This window comes from Grampus griseus (genome assembly GCF_964374135.1).
Source record: "Grampus griseus genome assembly, chromosome: 3".
NCBI classification, from domain to species: domain Eukaryota; kingdom Metazoa; phylum Chordata; class Mammalia; order Artiodactyla; family Delphinidae; genus Grampus; species Grampus griseus.
In genome coordinates this window covers 17,946,135-17,965,939 of record NC_139019.1, presented here as the reverse complement: position 1 = coordinate 17,965,939, position 19,805 = coordinate 17,946,135, and the positions used below count along the sequence as shown (strand labels likewise).

General features: G+C 34.4%; 1 protein-coding gene across 2 annotated transcripts in view; it reads left to right on the top strand.

Annotated features, from left to right (window-relative positions):
• CDH12 (cadherin 12) overlaps nt 1–19,475 on the top strand; it is a 282,182-nt gene extending 262,707 nt beyond the window's left edge. For both annotated transcript variants that reach the window (XM_082652021.1, XM_082652020.1), the window contains 4 exons: nt 7,350–7,471; nt 11,034–11,151; nt 15,198–15,449; nt 18,349–19,475. In XM_082652021.1, the coding sequence (XP_082508147.1) occupies nt 7,350–7,471; nt 11,034–11,151; nt 15,198–15,449; nt 18,349–18,848 (992 nt within the window). In that variant the 3' untranslated portion in view covers nt 18,849–19,475. The remainder of the gene's footprint in view (nt 1–7,349; nt 7,472–11,033; nt 11,152–15,197; nt 15,450–18,348) is intronic.
• The last annotated feature ends 330 nt before the right edge of the window (nt 19,476–19,805 follow it).

Below are 19,805 nucleotides of genomic sequence, written 5' to 3'. Positions count from 1 at the left end.
TTTGAAGAAAGAAGCAGTTATAAATATTCAACCATTTTATAAAGCCTTCAATGTGTTGTATACATGGAAATATAATCATTAACACCACTATAGTCATGGACTTAATTTAGAAATGATACCATTTTTCTCACTATTATATGATGTGTCAATATAATAGAATCCAAGTTTGTTGTTATAGTTTATATTTTATTTTAAACTTTCAACTGCTTATGGGTATACTACCATAATCAAACTATTTGGGAGTAGTTTAAACCGGTAAAATTGCTCTATCAAAATCACATACAAAACAATGTCAGGCTTTTTTTTCCCTTAATTAGTATCTGATTTTTCTCCAGAAATTAAAACCACTTGATGAGCTTTTCACCTAATGGTTGAAATTTGGATAAAAATTATATTTTAGATATGTACAGAAAATTTTAACATCACATATCAAAATTGGAATTTAAAAATAAGAAACATTTTTACATTGAAAATGTTATTTTATTGACCTCATAGACTATATTGTATTTCATCTATTTGTATAGGGATCCTCTCAGATGTGAACTTCTTAGTATCAGGGACTTTATCTTATACCTCATTGATGCCTATGGTTTATCATACTCTCTGGAACACATAGATATGTACATAGTTAATGAATAAATTGTGAGTAGCTTTATCGGCATCCCATCCTGCTGATTTGGGCCTTGGAGTTCCTGGTAAGTTGCTTCTTCTCAGCCTCTGTGCTCACCCGGTGTATGTTGGGCATGATGTAGCTGGAATGGACTGGACGCTGGAACAGGCTTAATGAAGTCCAGAGGGAAGACCTGTCAGCCCTTCTGCTAAGGCACCAGCACCCCAGGCAGTGGGCCTGTGTGCAGGGGAGCAGGATATCGAAGACCCACGCGGCCTCTGGCTTGACCACACCTTGTCCATGCAGATGCCACCGGCAACGACTGGCTGTCCAAGGTTCAGGCTTTGAAGTGGGGCCAGGAGCTCCCAGGCAGGGGCTGACTTAGGCTGAGACTCCTGGGAGTAGCTGTGATCTCCATCTGCCGATGATGGGGAAAGGGAGCTCCAGAAACTGCCAGCAACCTCCTGGGACTTGTTAGTCAGTCCCCCCAGGCCAGTCTCCGTGTCCCAGAAGACCCCAACCCATTCCCAACCCACAGCCACAGAGGGCAGGTAGGTGGGCTCAGAGCCCCTGCGAGTCAGGACAGGGTGACATGTGGTTCCAAAGGGTGGTGATGCCATTCCAGGAGGCCTGGGGACTGTGGGAGCTGATAGCTGCCTCAGTCTCCTTGGAAGCAGAAGCCTTGCTGGAAGGGCAGACCTGGAACCAAGTGGGAGTTCCACCCCCAGCAGCAGACCCCTGGGGCAAAGTTCCTGCGTGGCCCCTGGAAATGAATGCTGTTCCTGGCACAACGGCCAATGTGCCCCGAGGAGCCCATTGCAGCTGCAGCCCCATAGTTAGAACCCTTCTTTCCTTTTAATATATATTTTAGTATTTCTTATCACTAGGGGTTTTTAATCTATTGCTGCATAACAAATTACAATGGAGTTTCTCTGGGTCAGGAATTCTTTTTTTTAAAAAAATAAATTTATTTATTTTATTTTTATTTATTTCTGGCTGCGTTGGGTCTTTGTTGCTGCACGCGGGCTTTCTCTAGTTGTGGTGAGTGGGGGCTACTCTTCATGGCGGTGCACAGGCTTCTCATTGTAGTGGCTTCTCTTGTTGCGGAGCACGGGCTCTAGGGCATGCGGGCTTCAGTAGTTGTGGCACACGGGCTCAGTAGTTGTGGCTTGCAGGCTCTAGAGTGCAGGCTCAGTAGTTGTGGCACACAGGCTTAGTTGCTCCCCAACATGTGGGATCTTCCCGGACCAAGTCTCAAACCCATGTCCCCTGCGTTGGCAGGCAGATTCTTAACTACTGTGCCACCAGGGAAGCTCTGGGTCAGGAATTCTAAAAGAATTCATCTTAATATCTGCCCCAGGAAGTCTGGAAGACTTGACAGCTGGGGGCTGGAATCTTCAGAAAGCTCTTGTACTTCAGAAACCCAAAGGCACTGAAACATTTTACTTTCTGCAGCTAATTAAACTCCAAGTAAGGAGTGATGCCAGTCTTCTTTTCTTATCAATGAAGCATAATATAATTGAGGTTCAGTCATGTTGTTGTAGCGCGTATCACTGTTTTGTTCCTTTTTATTGTTGAAGAATTTTATTGTATGGATATGCCATGGTTTATCTATTCACCAAAAGATAGACATTAGAATTGTTCCCAGTTTGGGACTATATGCATAATATTTCCATGCACATATTCACATATACAGGCTTTTTGTGGACATTCATTTCATTCTCTTGGGGAGAGACCTAGGAGTGGAGTTGTTGGCTTATAAGTTCATGTTTAAGGTTTAAAGAAAATTCCAATGTATTTTCCAAAATGACTATACAACTCTATATTTCTGCCAGTGATCCTTTCCATCAGCAATCCATTTTATTTCTCTCAGCTATGATTTGTGAATTTCAGTTTATAAGTCCTACCTTTATTTTGCTAAATTTATTCCTAAATATTTTATTATCTTTGATTCTATTGTGAATTGAATTTTTCTCAGTTCTATGTCAGTTTCTTCTTTGCTAGTATATTAGGTATAAAATGGCCTTTTTTTATATTGCTGTCTTATCCCACAGCCTTAATATACTTGATTTGATCTATAAGTGTTTTGTGGATTCTTTAGGGTTTCCTCCATACAGGGTCTTGTCATTTTTTGATAAAAAATACTTTTTCTTTTCAATCTGAATACTTTTTAAATTTTTATTTTTATTTGTTTGCACTGGATAAACCCTTTAGTGCAATGGTCAATATGTGGTCAGAGCAGACATTTTTGCCATGTGCTCAATATTAAAGAGAAAATATTTAGCCTTTTACCACTGAGTATGATACTGGCTATGGTTTTCTTATAGATGGACTATGTCAGGTTGAAGATGTTGCCTTCTATTCATTATTTGTTGAGAATTTTTTATAAAATCATGAATGGATAAATTTTTTCAAATGCTAATGCTGAGTCTATTGAGATGGCTATGTGATTTTTTTGTTCTTTCTTCTGTTAATATGATATATCACATTGACTATTATTAGATGTTAAACTAACCTTTCATCCATAGGATAAATGCTATTTGGTCATTATACATTAGTTTTCTAATAAGCTTCTGGCATCAACTTGCTAATATTTTGTTAAGGAATTTTTGTACCTGTGTTCATGAGTGATATTAATCCATGCTTTGGATTTTTTTTTTAATTATTAATTAATTTTTGCTGTGTTGGGTCTTCGTTTCTGTGCAAGGGCTTTCTCTAGTTGTGGCAAGCAGGGGCCACTCTTCATCGTGGTGTGCAGGCCTCTCACTATTGCTGCCTCTCTTGTTGCGGAGCACAGGCTCCAGATGTGCAGGCTCAGTAGCTGTGGCTCACGGGCCTAGTTGCTCCGCGGCATGTGGGATCTTCCCAGACCAGGGCTTGAACCCGTGTCCCCTGCATTAGCAGGCAGATTCTCAACCACTGCGCCACCAGGGAAGCCTCATGCTTTGGTTTTTTTCTGATGTTTTAAATTGACTTTTGGCATTAAGAAACAACGAATAAGCTGGTGTTTTCTCCTCTATTTTCTGAAAGGGTTTGCAAAGAATTGATATCATGTGGTCTATAAGTAGTTGATAGACTTTCTCAGTGAAGCATGAAGGCATGACTTTTTCTTGATGGGGAAATTTTTAATTACAGCTTAATTTTTTCCACTTGTTTTAGGTCTATTAAGATTTTCTCTTTAATTTTGGGGTCAGTATGACAATTTATGTCTTCCTAGGAATTTGTCCAGTTCATCTATGTCAACTAAATTTTTGACATAAATTTATAATATTATTTTATAATATGTATTTCACTACTCCTTTATTATTGATTTTCATAATTTGACCTTAATTTTTTTTATTTTCTTATTTTAAGCCATGCTTTAAAATACTACTAATAAGGCAGTTCTAACTCAAATTGACTCAAAAAGTTATGGGATCTGATTGAGATATCACCAAGGATAAAGAAAGAAGATCTAACAAAACATTCTTGAAGCCATGAGGGACAAAAATAGAATTAGTTATCGATTATTTATCTGAGCCCAAAATTATTAATAAGCTAGTTATTCAATATAAGCAACATGGGTCAGTGATAATTGGAGTTTAAATGGCTTGACTACTAAGAACACAGCAATTAATTGTGTAAGATTTTGGTTATTTAATATTTCAAAGTTCATAATTGAATTTACTTTCTAAGTATTCAATGATAACTAGTTTCTAATTTGGCAAAGATTCAGATAATAATGCTCATGCCAAATCAAGTTTAAACAAATTTCGTCATTGCTCTTTCAAAGATTAGATGAGTCAGAAAGGAAATAAGTCATTAATTTTTCACATAATTTAATGAATTATAAATGAAAACATATATATATTACTCTAATAAATATATTACTTTGTGAAAAGATCAATGCTCGCTTGAGTATAGTAGTTCTCAAACAGAAATGTTACTATGTACCCAGACAGATTTACAAATATAAGGTGACATTTTTAAATATTTAACTAGAAAAAGTTTTACAAATATGCAGTAGAAGAGAGAATTATATAATGAAACCTATAAACCCATCACTCATTTTCAACAGTATGAATAACTTGTCTTTGTTGTTATTATAGTTTTTCCTCTATTCTTGTTTGGGCATTTACTTTGTAATTTCCACAGTGATGACTAGTGACATTTAAAATTCAGTATTTCTACAAATCCTACAGTGCACAGGAAAATCTCACACAACAAAATATTTGTCTTAGCTAAAATACCAAAAGCACACCTTTGAGAAACACTTTTAATAATAAGATGTTACAATACTGATCATATTTTGAGCCATAGTACTCATTGGGACAGATGTTCAAATCTATATTGCAGGAGGATAAATATTTAAAACTACCAAAAGGGAATTTTTCAAGGGTAAAAATAAGCTTGAATTAATAACATATTTATACATTATAAAATTAAATCTGTACTATAAACATAATTTTGAGAGAAGTCTTGCCCCATCCTCACACTAACTTAAAATAAAACTATAATCCTGAGGGGAAAAAAAACACTTTCTTCTTCATATGTCCTTGGGACTTGTAAATTATGTACCAAGTAAAATAGGAAGTAGAGGCTGATTTGTACATTGTACAGAAGTTGAATAGGTTAATATATAATAGAGTTTAAGAGCATGGACTTGAAACTAGAACACTTGGATTCAAAACCCATCTTACCACTTTTAACTTGGAATTTTTGGAAGAGTTACATTCCCCCTCCGTTCTTCAGAGTTCCATATACAGTAAGGGATAATAATGGTCTTTATATTAGAGTTGCCTGTGAAACCTAAATGAGCTTACCTGTGAAATGTGTCTTAGAATATGGGTACATTATAAGTATTATGAAGTATTAGGCATTGATTTTGCTGTAGTTTTTGAGAATTTATAGTTTGTTTAGGAAAATGAACCAAATTTAACCAAATTGTTGATTTTATCTGTATTTTATGATATATGAGTACTTAATATCAATAACAGAAAATGAGCTAGATCATCTCCACAAATTACAGTTGGTGATAAGAGTAATGATAATTTACCAAAACCAATCTAACATTCTGTAGAATACTCATTTAATACAACAAACTAAAAAACTTATGAATTAGCACCTATTAATATCACGAGTTGAAGAAAGATTAAATAACTTGTGAAAACTGAACCAAACCTTTTCTACCAGATAAGATAGTGCCATGTAACCAATATTAATTTTTGAATAAATAGATATTTTTTGCATCCTTCTCCAAGATTACCAATACACCTTCTATAAACACAACCCATATTACAAAATATACCATTTCTCTTCCCTTTATGTTATCTGTGCCTATACTGGTACACAATGTTGGATTTCACTGTGTCATATATGAATATGTGAACATTTCTTAAGCTACGGCTGATGGTGCATTTTATTTTTTTAGATAAATTTTAGCACAGCAGAATATTGTAGGCTTGTCAGAATCAGTCATGTGGTGAGATTTGTATTCATTCTTTAAAAGCATCCAGATAGAGATCTATAAGAATCCTAACATTATGAATGTTCAGTGGCACTGCAGATGAAGAATCTAACACAATAACCAATCATTTAAAAAGGTCTGGTGGAATGAACATAATATTTGGATTTCCATAGTCCTGGGTTTGAATATTAACTCCCCATCCCTCTAGATGTGTGACTTTGGACAAGATCCTTTGACAATTTGGGGCACTTTATCCATCTGTATAACTTCATTAGGTAAAATAAATAAGTTGAAAGATGTGCATTATGTTATGCCTTATTAGTTTAATTATTTCTGGTCTTCTTCAGCAAATGACAGAGAGGTCGGTAATATATCACAGGCTGGGGCTAAAAATTGTGATGGAATTTTGGCAGAGATAACTTTTCAAACTAATTTTTTTGATATTTCAAGAAGGAAAGGTTGTTTATTCTTTCCTTTCTTATCACAAGCAAGTAATTTCAGGGTGCATCTTAGTTTTCCACAATCTATCTCTTACTTCTACTTCCTTAAATTTATTTTAATTTTCGTCTATGCAAAGCAATCTCTCCTTCATTCTTGGAGTTTATCATCCTTTTTTGGAGGAATCATTTTGAGAGTTATTTAAATATGTAGATGATACTACCCAATAAAATTATAGACACAACATGGAAAAACATATGTTTTATCCAGTGAAAAATATCACTATTAGTGAAGATTGATCCTGTGAACTAACCCTGGTATGATGGCTACACTTGTGATGAAATACCAGCTAAATGTTTGACCTTAACTTTGGTGTTGATTTTCAGGGATAAATACTGGTATAGTGCAAAGCCGGTGCTCTGACAGCGTGACATTGATAGCGCCAGCATTCATCTTTTATTTATAATTTAAAAAATTAGTTTTTACTGGAGTATATCTGATTAACAATGTTGTGTTAGTTTCAGGTGTACAGTCAAGTGATTCAGTTATACATATACATGTATCTATTCTTTTTCAAATTTTTTTCCCATTTAGATTATTACAGAATATTGAGCAGAGGTCCCTGTGCTATACAGTAGGTCCTTGTTGGTTATCTGTTTTAAATATAGCATTGCCTGCTTTTAAATCCATCTTTTCATCATTTATGTTTGGCACAGTGCCTCAGCTTCCCGTAAAGAAAAGGTCATTTGGATTCCATATGAATGCTGATTTTTAAAAATGTTATTGCTGTTTACTATAAGAGCAATAACTGATCAGATTTTGTAATCATCTTTTCTGCTTTTATGTTTTTAACAGGTAACCCATTATTAACCAGCAGAGTCAACATATTAATTAATGTCCTAGATGTCAATGAATTTCCTCCAGAAATATCTGTGCCATATGAGACAGCTGTGTGTGAAAATGCCAAACCAGGACAGGTATCTTATCAATATTGTTAATTAAGAGTGTATAAACACCCACTATATGCATGTGTTCTAGGTTATATGACCTTGCATGAATATACACACATGGATCTTATGTCTTTATAAAAGAAACCATAAAAGATAGTAAATTCTTTTGAATTAATGGTATATTTGGGATGTGGAGTTAATACCACAGGGGACAAAGTGATGATGGCCTAGTGAATATTCTTTGTATAACTAAAAGTTCTAGGATTTCAGATTCTGCTGTTTTCCATTTGTATACTGTGGAATTTCTAAAGACCTTGTGACTATAAATCCAGGAAGCAAGAAACTTTAGACTACATTCTTCTATAGTATTTCTTGCTTTGCTCACATGCTTTTATGAAGGGTGCATAAAAATTCTTAAGCCCTTGAAAAATGGAAAGCTTTCTCTGGTGGCCTTGAGTAGAGCATCTGGGTTATTCAAAATATCTGAATTACATTTTCTTATTAAGTATTGCTATGCAGGGAGGTTCTAGTGGGGAGAGGATATGAGGAAGGACCATATAGTTGATAAACGTTATCGTCAAAATCCTAGAGTTTATGTGGATCATGGTGGGTAGCTAGCTTTTTTCTACACTATTATAAATGAATGAGTGAATATATAATATGATGATATAATATAACATAATATAATATAATAGGAACCAGGCATGAGCAAATGCTAAGAGTGTGATATGAAACAAGAATATAATTAATCCAATATTGTATACCTAGGTTCCAAAAGAAAAATACATCAGTATGCTTTACTTTGCTGTCTATTTCAATTACCTTTAAATAGCATAACTACTCATTTAAGTAAATTTGAAGTTTTAATTCTTACTTGAAGAAATATCTCAATATTTAAAATGGTATCTTTATTGAAAAAGTTTCTTTTATAATATCTAGTATTTGTTTCAATTTGAATGTTTTCTACTGCTTCATGGAATATTTGTCCCATAGTTCTAACCCTGTGATGTTCACTAGCCTTATAGGTATTAAATTAATATTAAATAAAAGTTAAAGTATATGTTCTCATTCACACATGCCCCATTTCAAGTGCTCAGTAGCTGTATGAGATGGGTGGCTACCGTCTTTATCAGTATAGATGTAGAGTATTTCCATCAGTACAGCAACTTCTAGTGGACTGTGCTTCTCTATTACTGCTTTTGATAATTTGGGGAAAGTATTAACTTTATTACAGTATGACTTAGTCATATTTTACCAAGTGATAAATTTGAATCATTAATTTTGAATAGACACAGAAATACATTTTTTTAAAGTTTTAATGCTTTATCACTTTAAATGCATACAAAATTTACATGGGGTAAACCCAGTGCCTGATTTATTGTCTGAAATAGTAGATACTACATAAATAAATAACCTGAAGTGGTTATTTGCAGAGTTATAAGAGGTTTACCAAAATTCTACAACTTAGCTATTCTCCACTTTTCAGAGCCTTCTACTGCCACCCCAAAAATCCAATCCATTATTTTTAGGTAATTTAGGAACATTAATGGTTTCACAGCAATCAGAATTTTGTAATGCACTAAGTGAAAGCCTTTTGGAAATAGAACTCTATTTAATGCTTCTATGTTTCTCCAGTAAATTAAAGAGTTTAAAAAATTGGGAATAGTAGAAGTTATTAGAGATAACTTGATTTTCTTATATTTAGACAAAGTGGTAAGGAATCTGTGGGGACATTGGAAGCTCTTTTATGGGGCATTCTGCATCTTATTTACATATAAAACATAACCCTGAAATGTCTGAAATGTAGTATATGAGCATTTCCTGCTTTTGACCCCAGCCATCCTGACCCTTGTCTAGAAACTATGCATAGGAACTATCTATCTCTTCTGGACTATAATTGAATATGCATGCATGTATATATGTACGTATGGCTTATTTATCTATCTATCTATCTATCTATCTGTCTATCTATCTTCAAAAGAAGTAAGAGAAAAGAAAGATGATGCTATATAAATCAATAGTGATTTATATGATGAACCAATGAAGTATGGGAGTTGTTTTACTTAGGGCAATAACTCTCAAGTGTCAATTACAGATAAGTACCAGTTTATACCAAAAATTTCATCTCTGTATGCTGTTTTAAAGGATGTTTCTTCATTGTAAAGTTATGTTCTTGATAAGTTTTGGTGTTAATTTAGTAAATAATTGTGCTAGTTGATAGCAAAGGCAAAACAAAACAGAACTTCACAAATTAATTCCCAAAAATTTAAAGAAATTTTAGGGGTGAGATATAGTAATCTGAGCACATGTGAAGGAAAGTTGAAGTTTTACAGGGTCTGTATGGTAATTATTTGACTAAATTGCCATATTTAGCCTTCGGTGTTGAATCCATGACAATTCTAAAGACTAAATAGATCCTGTGTGACTGATTTACACTAAAATAGGGAACTGAATTTCTCATTAGAGGACCCATTGTCAAAATACAAACTACTAGTACTGCACTAGACACTCGAAGCCCCAGTGTATACATTTGTGTGTTCCTGTGTGTTTCTGTGTGTGCCTACGAGCACACACAGCTAGATGGGAAGGTAGATCATAGTCATAAGACTGGGTTTCAACCATGGAATAAAAACAAAAAGGGGTAAATAACTGACATGTTTAATGGCATCAACCTAAGAGTACAGGATGCAGGCTTTGCCCGCTGGGAGCAGAATGTCATATTTGAAATCTAAGGTCTTCCTCTGGCAAATTCAAACTTAGTCTAAGAGTGTGGTCACCTGAGCAGCACACTGCTTTTATCCTCTATGTCACACACTTCCTGAAATTCTTCCTGATGCAAAACCATTGGATATGTTAATAAATAAATACCTCAAAGCCATTCTGATTTGCTTACATATATAGTGAATTATCAGTTTCATAGTTTGGCCCTTGGAAGTTAACCTCCAAATTCTTAAGGGCATCTCACTGAAGTATCAGAATTTTAACTACTTAGATTACACACTTATGGGAACAATTTAGGAAAAATTTTGAAACAAGGTTAGTCATACTTACTTCTTAAGAAAAAAAATTCTATGAAAACACAATTTGTATCTTATCCACTGGGGGGAAAGAAACATAACAACAAAAACAGATCTACATCCTGTGTATCTCTTTCTCATCATTTTACTTAGTTATGAAAATAAAACTCATTCTCACAAACATAATGATACTAAAATTTTGCTTTGCAAGGACTTTTAAATAATCAGGTTAGAAAGCATTTATTTCATGTAATTTAAAATGCAAGCAAGTACATTTTAATTTTATTTTGCTTATTAGTGAGAATTTTCAATGGCATTAACCTTTTTAGTTATGTAGATATCGATTTGGAATTAGCCCATACCCTATACTTGTACCTGCTATTATTAAACTGTAAATATTTAGCTACTTGTTTATAAAAAATATTTGTAAATAATTGGCCTACTGATATGAATTCGAAAAATATCATTTCTGTTTACTTGCATGTTTCATTAAATAAACTTATTAGCCTGGTGTGTAGAGTTCCCTTTGAAACTGATGACTGATTTCAAGTCTCATCTCAACTTTGTTTCAGATAATTCAGATAGTCAGCGCTGCAGACCGAGATCTTTCACCTGCTGGGCAGCAATTCTCCTTTAAATTATCACCTGAAGCTGCCATCAAACCAAATTTTACAGTTCGTGACTTCAGAAGTAAGTTTAACCACATAAAAATTTACCTTTTATCATGCAACTTTGTAAAAGGACACAAAGGTAGAAATCCATGCTCTTCCTAAAAGCACTCAAGCTCATAAAATATAGAAATGCATATATAAGAAATACAAAATTTTATGGCTAGCAGTAAACTAAATGTTAACCTATATAGACTATATCTAATGAGGCAAATTACTTCCATTTATAATGTGGACATTCCCTTAATGAGTCAAACAAACAATAGGCTATCTGGGAAATTGAATACTTTTCATGTTTTAAATATATCATTTGTTCTACATGCACTGTTTGTACATACAAGTAACTGTTTTATTTGAATAACACATGGTATGGCACAGGTCAAGAATACAGGCTTTGTAATGAGAATGATATAGGTTTTCACTCCCACTGCATTACTACTTAATGGCAGATTATCGATATATTAAATTATACTAAAGAATTTCAACCTCATAGTTAAAATAAATTAACCTCATGGTTCATTTATTAAATACAATAATGTATGCAAATCCTTTAACACAATGCCTAAAACCTATTACCTTTAAGGTAATTTTAGCTACCACCTCTGCCATCATAACTACACTTACATTTCTGCCACCACTGCCATCACTATCACTAATACTAATATTATCACGTCTGCTGCTACTAAAATCTACAAAAATATAAAGGACACTGGATTAGATATAATAAGGCTAAGTACTGATCAGTTGTTCTGACTTTATTTGTTCTGTGACTTTAGATATTTTATCTCTTCTAAGTTTCTGTAGACATAATATCGGGAATAAAAACTCCTGAGTTCATAATATTGGGTAGAAAAAAGCTAATTCTTGCTAGATTCTATGCTTATGGAACAAATGAGCAAGTGATAAGATGGATGATATAATGATGATGATTGATTGATAGGAATCAAAGGATGCTTTGAGAAAGAAAGTTAGTTTTCTTCAAATACTTGGGGGAAGGAAATTAGAGTCACAGAAGGAAATTCAATAAGATTTGCGTCATCAAATAACGTAATGTGAGGAACGGCTGGGAATGAAATAAGGTCCCAATTATGAAAGGCCTAATAGGTAGGGATACTACATGTTTTATCATGGAAACTGGAGTATGTTTGAGAATAGCAGTGGACAGTGTTTGGCATTTTAATTAGAGCAGCACATCTAAAACAGGGCTGTCCAAGTCAAACTGAACCATAGGTCAACCTGTCTATAAGTCATTTAAAAAGTGTATAACTTAAATCCAATGACCTGAGAAGTCTTTGAAAGGTTTACACAAGAGTTTAACATATTCAGATTTGCACTTTAGCAAGTCAGTCTGGATGCAGTGTGGAAAAGACAATAGAAGGATACAAGACTATTTCTGATACTATTGTAGAAAATGGATGAGAGAGTCTTGGATTAGGATAATCCAATGGATTAAGGTAATGGCTGTGAGGATAGAGGTGAGTGGTTGGAGATAGAATACATAGAGCTTCATTCTAGATCTCTTAGATTCCATATATAAATATGATGAAGAAGAAAACTAATAAGACTTCTAGATCATTGGCTTGGGTAACTAAGTAGATGGTCACATCATTCAGGAACAAAAGTATTGACTATTTTCCACCATTTTATCTTTGCTGAAGAATCTATATATGATTAATCATAATAATATGAATCAGATCATCTTGCCTCAAAGTATAGTATTTTTTCATGATCTGAACATGTATTTGCCACTCATGCCATTTACCATATCCCCTGTTTTATCTTGATATATTTTAAGTGTAAGTTTTTTTGTTTAAATGGATAGACACTTTTTTTCACCTTTCTTTTATTTGTGAGAACATTTAAGTTCTATTCTTTCAGCAAATTTCAGTTATAATGTACAGTGTTATCAATTACAGTAACCATGCTATATGTCAGATCCTCAGACTTTATTCATCTTATAGCTGATAGTTTGTATCCTTTTACCAACCTCTCCCTATTTCTCCCACCCCCAGCCCCTGGCAACCATTTTTCTACTTTCTATTTCTAAGTTCTGCTTTTTTTTTTCTCTTACATTCTGCATATAAGTGTTACCATGCAGTATTTGTCTTTTTCTGGTCTATTTCACTAGCATGATACCCTACAGGTTCATCCATGTAGTCACAAATGGCAGGGTTTCCTTCTTTCTTATGGCTGAATAATATTCCATTGTGTGTATATACAATATATGTCACATTTTCTTTATCTGTCAATTGATAGAAACCATTTTATGGGTGAAAATGAGGTTTAATATGTCTTTTTTCTTCCCACCATGGACAGCATAATGAATTCTATATGGTCACATATCAATAATAATACTGGGTTAAAAATAAATCTTTAAAAAAGGGGAGACTGCCTTTTGGCATAACGTGTTCAAGAATATCAAACCCCTAGCTCCCTAAGTACAAATACACCAGAGACTCTGACTTCCTATTTCTATTAATCACTTTCACCCAGGTTTCAGGCTTTAATCCTTGACGGTTCCTTTCCCCAGACTCAAGTATACAACCATCAATGGCTGAAGATTTCAATATTGATTCAACTAGTCCTCATTTTTCTATTTCTACTGTCAACACAAGTGCCTGACACCACTGACTCTTACTGGGAATATTATAATAGACATTTGGCAGGTTTATATTTTGTTTCTCAATTTAAAAATATCCTCTGTGTAATGAAAAATAGATATTCCCCTGCCAAATTCTATCTTATCACATAAAGTTTTCTCAGTTTTGTGCTTCCTACTGAAATGGGTATAGAGAAGGTGCCTAATTTTTCATTGTTGAAATTATAATCTACAAATAGAATGAATGGAATATTGATATAGTAACATTTTTCTGACATACTTGTATTTTAATGAGTACTATATCTTTCTAAAATTATTTTACCTGATTCCAAAGTAGGTATCATGTATGGCTACAATGGACTAAATGTTAGTACATTTCTAAAAAACAGCAAAATGTTTCTGGGAGTGACTTCAATAGACTCAAAAAATGAAATAGTGTTATGAATAAAACAAAAATTCCACTTTTATGTACAGAAATAAAAGAAGATGGGGCTTCCCTGGTGGTGCAGTGGTTGAGAGTCCGCCTGTCAATGCAGGGGATATGGGTTCGTGCCCTGGTCCGGGTCCCACATGCCGCGGAGCGGCTGGGCCCGTGAGCCATGGCCGCTGAGCCTGCGCGTCCGGAGCCTGTGCTACGCAACGGGAGAGGCCACAACAGTGAGAGGCCCGCGTACCGCAAAAAAAAAAAAAAAGAGAAGAACAAGTGCATGCAAAACAACACTTTCAATAGAAATATTAGTAGAACTAATATAAAATTTTAAATTCTTATTGCCTTGGATTATTCCAAGTAAATATTGTATCGTTAATTATATCAAAATGATTTAATTTTGTGATTATATTAAAGTGATGATTATTATAATTCATGATATTTAAAAATTTTAATGACTCGATGTTTTTCACACATTTTATTTTCCTTTCCATGTTTCTTATGCTGTTTTGCAAAAGTGAAAAAAATATATATATATTCATATATATATATGTATTATAGATATGGATTAGGGAAAAATAAAAAATCAAGCTTTATCTGAAATATTATATTGATATTTGTCAATTTTAAAGAACAGGTTCTTAGGTGAGATGTTATACTGATTCATCCTTTGTAATCTTGGTTCTTCTAATCATGTAAGGAAACATCCACTGAAGTATTTTTTCTCTGTGAGAGTTTGATGTCAGAAAAAAATAGTCTGTCAACACAACATACTCTTGTCTTGTAAACCATTTTCTATTCTTTCTGAATAGAAAATTTAATTCGTACACCAGACAAGATTAATGTTTCTTCTTTTCCTAAGGATTGCTTTGAATACATTTGATTACATTTTGGCAGCTTTCATAATGATAAAAGAAAGAATTAAAATATGGATGTTTTTTACTGATTCAAGAAGAGCTTCCTACTGTTTAACAGATACCAACTTGAAGATTTCAAGTGATACTCATGGTAACCATCTTATCATAAATGTCATGTTTTGTAGACAACACAGCTGGCATTGAAACCCGAAGAAATGGATACAGCCGCAGGCAGCAAGAGTTGTATTTCCTCCCGGTTGTAATAGAAGACAGCAGCTATCCTGTCCAGAGCAGCACAAACACAATGACTATTCGAGTTTGTAGATGTGACTCTGATGGTACCATCCTGTCTTGTAACGTGGAAGCAATTTTTCTTCCTGTAGGACTTAGCACCGGGGCTTTGATTGCAATCCTACTGTGCATTGTTATACTCTTAGGTTGGTTTCAATATTAATCACATATTCTCCCTCTCTCTCTCTCTACCCCTCCCTTATTTGTGTATCTCACTCCTTATTTTACCATGTAAATCAGTTTTTTCTTCATTGAGATGCTACATCTGGTTAGAAGGAAGACTATCTATCTATACTGAATTATGTAATTATTATTAAAGTTAATTATATTATGAGTATTAATTTTCTATTTTATTCCATATGGAAGTATACCAATAGAAATAAATCAATAACATCATCAAAAATATAAAAGTATGTTCAAGCCCTAGAGAATTTTCAAGTAATAACAATTTGTGACACTTGCTGCGATGAACTTTTCTATGACAAATATCTCATTTGCAGCAACGGTTTTAAATTCATTTTTTACAGCCTAGTAATTATTGCTGCCTAATAAAGTGTTGTATAACCGTTAAAATTATACTAGATGAACAGTAGTTGTCAAATAACAGTTTGATAAAGAAAGAAAGAAAGGCGAAAGAACAGGAAAGAAGTAGAAGGTAAAAGCACTTCCAAATTTTTTTTCTGTCTAAAGTGCTGGCCAGACACAATTCTTATTCCACTTTTCTCAGATCTCCTCACATCAAAAACTCTAACCATTCCCACTAGAACAGAACAGAACACAGTGAAATATCAAGAAGTGCAGCAAAGGGAAAGGATTGAAGTAAATGTATTCTGTAACATCTCTGTGAGAATAAAAACCTACTTTAGGGGCTTCCCTCTTCCATCAACTCCGTCCAGCTGACTATATTTCATTTATTCATTCGCTGCCAGATTCACAAAAGCAAAGAGAGATTTTCTATTTTTCTAAGCATTCCTTTAAATTAAAATTGCAACAGAAGTACAGTTGGGCACTGTGGGATCAGCTTCTATATTCATGTTTATTATTTAACCAAAATATTCTGACAAATGTACATACCTACCTTTATCTCTAGGCTAGAAAATAGAATTTTAAAAATGTACCAGGGTGTAAAGCATGGTACAAGGCATTATATACTAATTTGTGAAGAACATTCTCTGAGTCAGAAGCTCATTTTGGTTTGGAGGGTAAAGTTCTAGTCCAATTTGCATGGTGCAGATATTAATTCCATGCAAATAACCTTGATGTGTAGAACAAAGTATTCTTTATGTCCTTAAAATTTAGAATTATAAATTATATCTGACATCTGTTTGTGCTGATGATATAAACCCCTTTAAAAGGGAAGATGCAAAATAATGTTCTCACACTGAAGCTGATCAAAATCAATTAGGTGTTTAACTTCAAAACAAGCGTTTCTTTTTCATACTCTTGTCTAGGGGCTGTCTGAGTCCCAGAGGATTTCCGTATCCACCTAGGCATGATTTGGTACATTCTGGATGCTCGTCTTTGTCCTCTTTGGCCCTCTTACAGAGTAACAATTCATGTTGCTTAGGTTAGCATTATCACATACTGTCATCTGCCACTCATTCATCCAGATATTTACCAAGTGTCCACCCTGCTCCTAGCTGTGAATTGCTAGTACACAGCTGGGAATGTTGACACTCTTAGTTTTGCCGTGGGGTCTGCTTACAAATCCATCTATTCTTTGATCTCCTTAGCCAGTCTCATACTCCTTTAGATCTTCCAGCATATTCTTAGCCCTTTTTATGTCTTTTTTTAGGGTGAGAATCTTGCGGTGCTTAGGAACTTCTATTTGGCCCTCAAGCACATCTAACTAGTCTCTTTCTCAGCCATAGATACTCTAAAGCCATTTTATAAATATGCAGGGTTTCTCTGTGAGGTTTACAGTCTCTCACACACTCTCTGGGTGAACAACAATAGTGCTTTTAGTTCTGAGATTTGCCTAAAGCCTGGAAGGAGTGCAGAGTGCTAAACATCTCTGCAAGGCCCGTTGTACAGAAGCTCTACCTATATCTCCTCTGTCTTCCTCCTTAATTTTGGAAGAAGAGGGAATAAATGGGCTTTTGTCATCATGCAGTCTCCTACTTTCTAATCGTATGACAAGAGTCTTCCTTCCAGACTCTGTTATGGTAAACCAAACACTTTGGCTTTCAATCTATTGCCACCACTATGGAGGAGAGGGGAGTATTATGCCAGGCAAAGTTGAGCACTGACTTCATGGTGTGAATCTGTGCTTATTTACTCCCAGAAAAAAATAAACACTATTGATGTAATGATGGCTGTGAGTTAATGGGGAACAAAGCTATTCAATAATGAGGGTCTATAAATTAAGTATTTCAAAATATTATCTTGCTTCAAGAAGGTAAACTGAATACTAGAGATTTGGTTTGGAAACTATCTCAATATGGTAGGACACATAAATGTAAATAATTTGTGGTCTTAGTTGACATAATTTGAAAAGCTAAGGCCCTTATATTCTATATTCTTTCTCTCTCTCTTTCTTGTTTATTGTATTTAAAAGTGATTGTCACGTGATTTGTGTTTATTGCATTATAAATACAGTAATGTTAACAACTGAGAAATATAGGTATGGATAATATCTAAGTGTTAGCTATGGGCAAACAATATTCAAGTTTTATTATTTCAATACTATACAGTTCTCTGTATGATTGAAACAAACATTCTTTTTTTTCTTTTTAAATTTTGTAACTCACACTTTTTACCTGACACTGAGATATTTAAATACAATACATGTTAAATATAAGGCTACAATGGTTTGATTTTGTGAATAATTTTGCTGTGGTTACATATTAGCTACAATTCCAGAATGAAATTGAATTTAAACAATGAAAAAAAGTCAACATAGATATGATCCTTATAGATTACAGTATGTTTACTTTGAAAGTAATAGGATACCATTAAAAACACTCAGCCAGCCCTGATCAATTTTATTTTTTATGGAGAGTTGGGCTGACATATTCTCATATTGCAATCTTTGTCCTGTTCTAGCCATAGTTGTGCTGTATGTAGCTCTGCGAAGGCAGAAGAAGAAAGACACCCTGATGACCTCTAAAGAAGACATCAGAGACAATGTTATCCATTATGATGATGAAGGAGGCGGGGAGGAAGACACCCAGGCTTTCGACATTGGTGCTCTGAGAAACCCAAAGGTGATTGAAGATAACAAAATTCGCAGGGATATAAAACCAGACTCTCTCTGTTTGCCTCGTCAGAGACCACCAGTGGAAGATAATGCAGACATAAGGGATTTCATTAATCAAAGGCTACAGGAAAATGATATGGACCCCACCGCCCCACCATACGACTCATTGGCGACATATGCCTATGAAGGCAATGGATCAGTAGCCGACTCTCTTAGCTCCATAGAATCTCTGACCATGGAAGCAGACCAGGACTACACCTATCTAACAGACTGGGGACCGCACTTTAAAGTCTTGGCAGACATGTTTGGAGAAGAAGAGAGTTATAAAACTGATAAAGTCACTTAGGGGAGAAGCAAAGGCTAAAACACAACCAACAAAAGAAATTTAAGAGAAAGGAACATAAATAGACATCACGCTTCTACACACACACCACACACACACACACAAACACACATACCGGGCTTTCTAGGACAAGATTCCTTTGATTATTTGGTTTCTAGCAAGTTGCTATATTTATCATATTGTCAGTTTTGGTTTATTCTGCCAACACAAGGTAATTCCTAAAATGTGTACTTGCTTGGTTTTGTTTTGTTATTTTGGAAACACACTGAGACAAGCTCAGGCCTATTAAATACAATTTACTGACGTGACAACCTAGAACGAAGATAGCTATGTGGCATCACGGTGGAAGAGTGTTAGATTTTTCTTAATTCCACTAAAGTGCCTATTGAGACTCTCATCATTTAAAGTCGTGTAGAGTACACTCTGCTGTGATGGCATTGCGGGATTCAGACACAGAGGACATAAAACAAAGACACTGTCTTTATGTCAAGGAGCAATAGCAACACGCAGACTTCTCATTCCTTTTAAGGAAAAAAGAAGAATACTTTCTGGACTCCATCTTCTTATAATTAAAATGCTCTTTTTTTTCTTTTTTAGACTGTATGCCAAAACACATTTGTTTTTCCTACCCTCTGAGAAAAGTGAAATAAATGTGATAATATCAAATTCAATATGTAAGTCCCAAATTTTAAAAGCAATGTTTGATCTTCATATTGGTTCCTATTAAAGGTGTTCATGAAAATATTCATTGTTTTCCAAAGAAATAAAATTTTTAAAAAGAAAATTTAAAAAAAATCCTCTTTATAAAGAGAGGCCTCAGGGCTGAAACTCCACATTAAAATAAATATTAGTTTTGTTTTAATATTGTGCCAGGGTGTGGAAGGGTGGAAGTTTGGTTTTAACAAATCACCAGATCATTGCAGTCTTCAGTCATAGATAAAATTTAAGTTATGTTTTGTT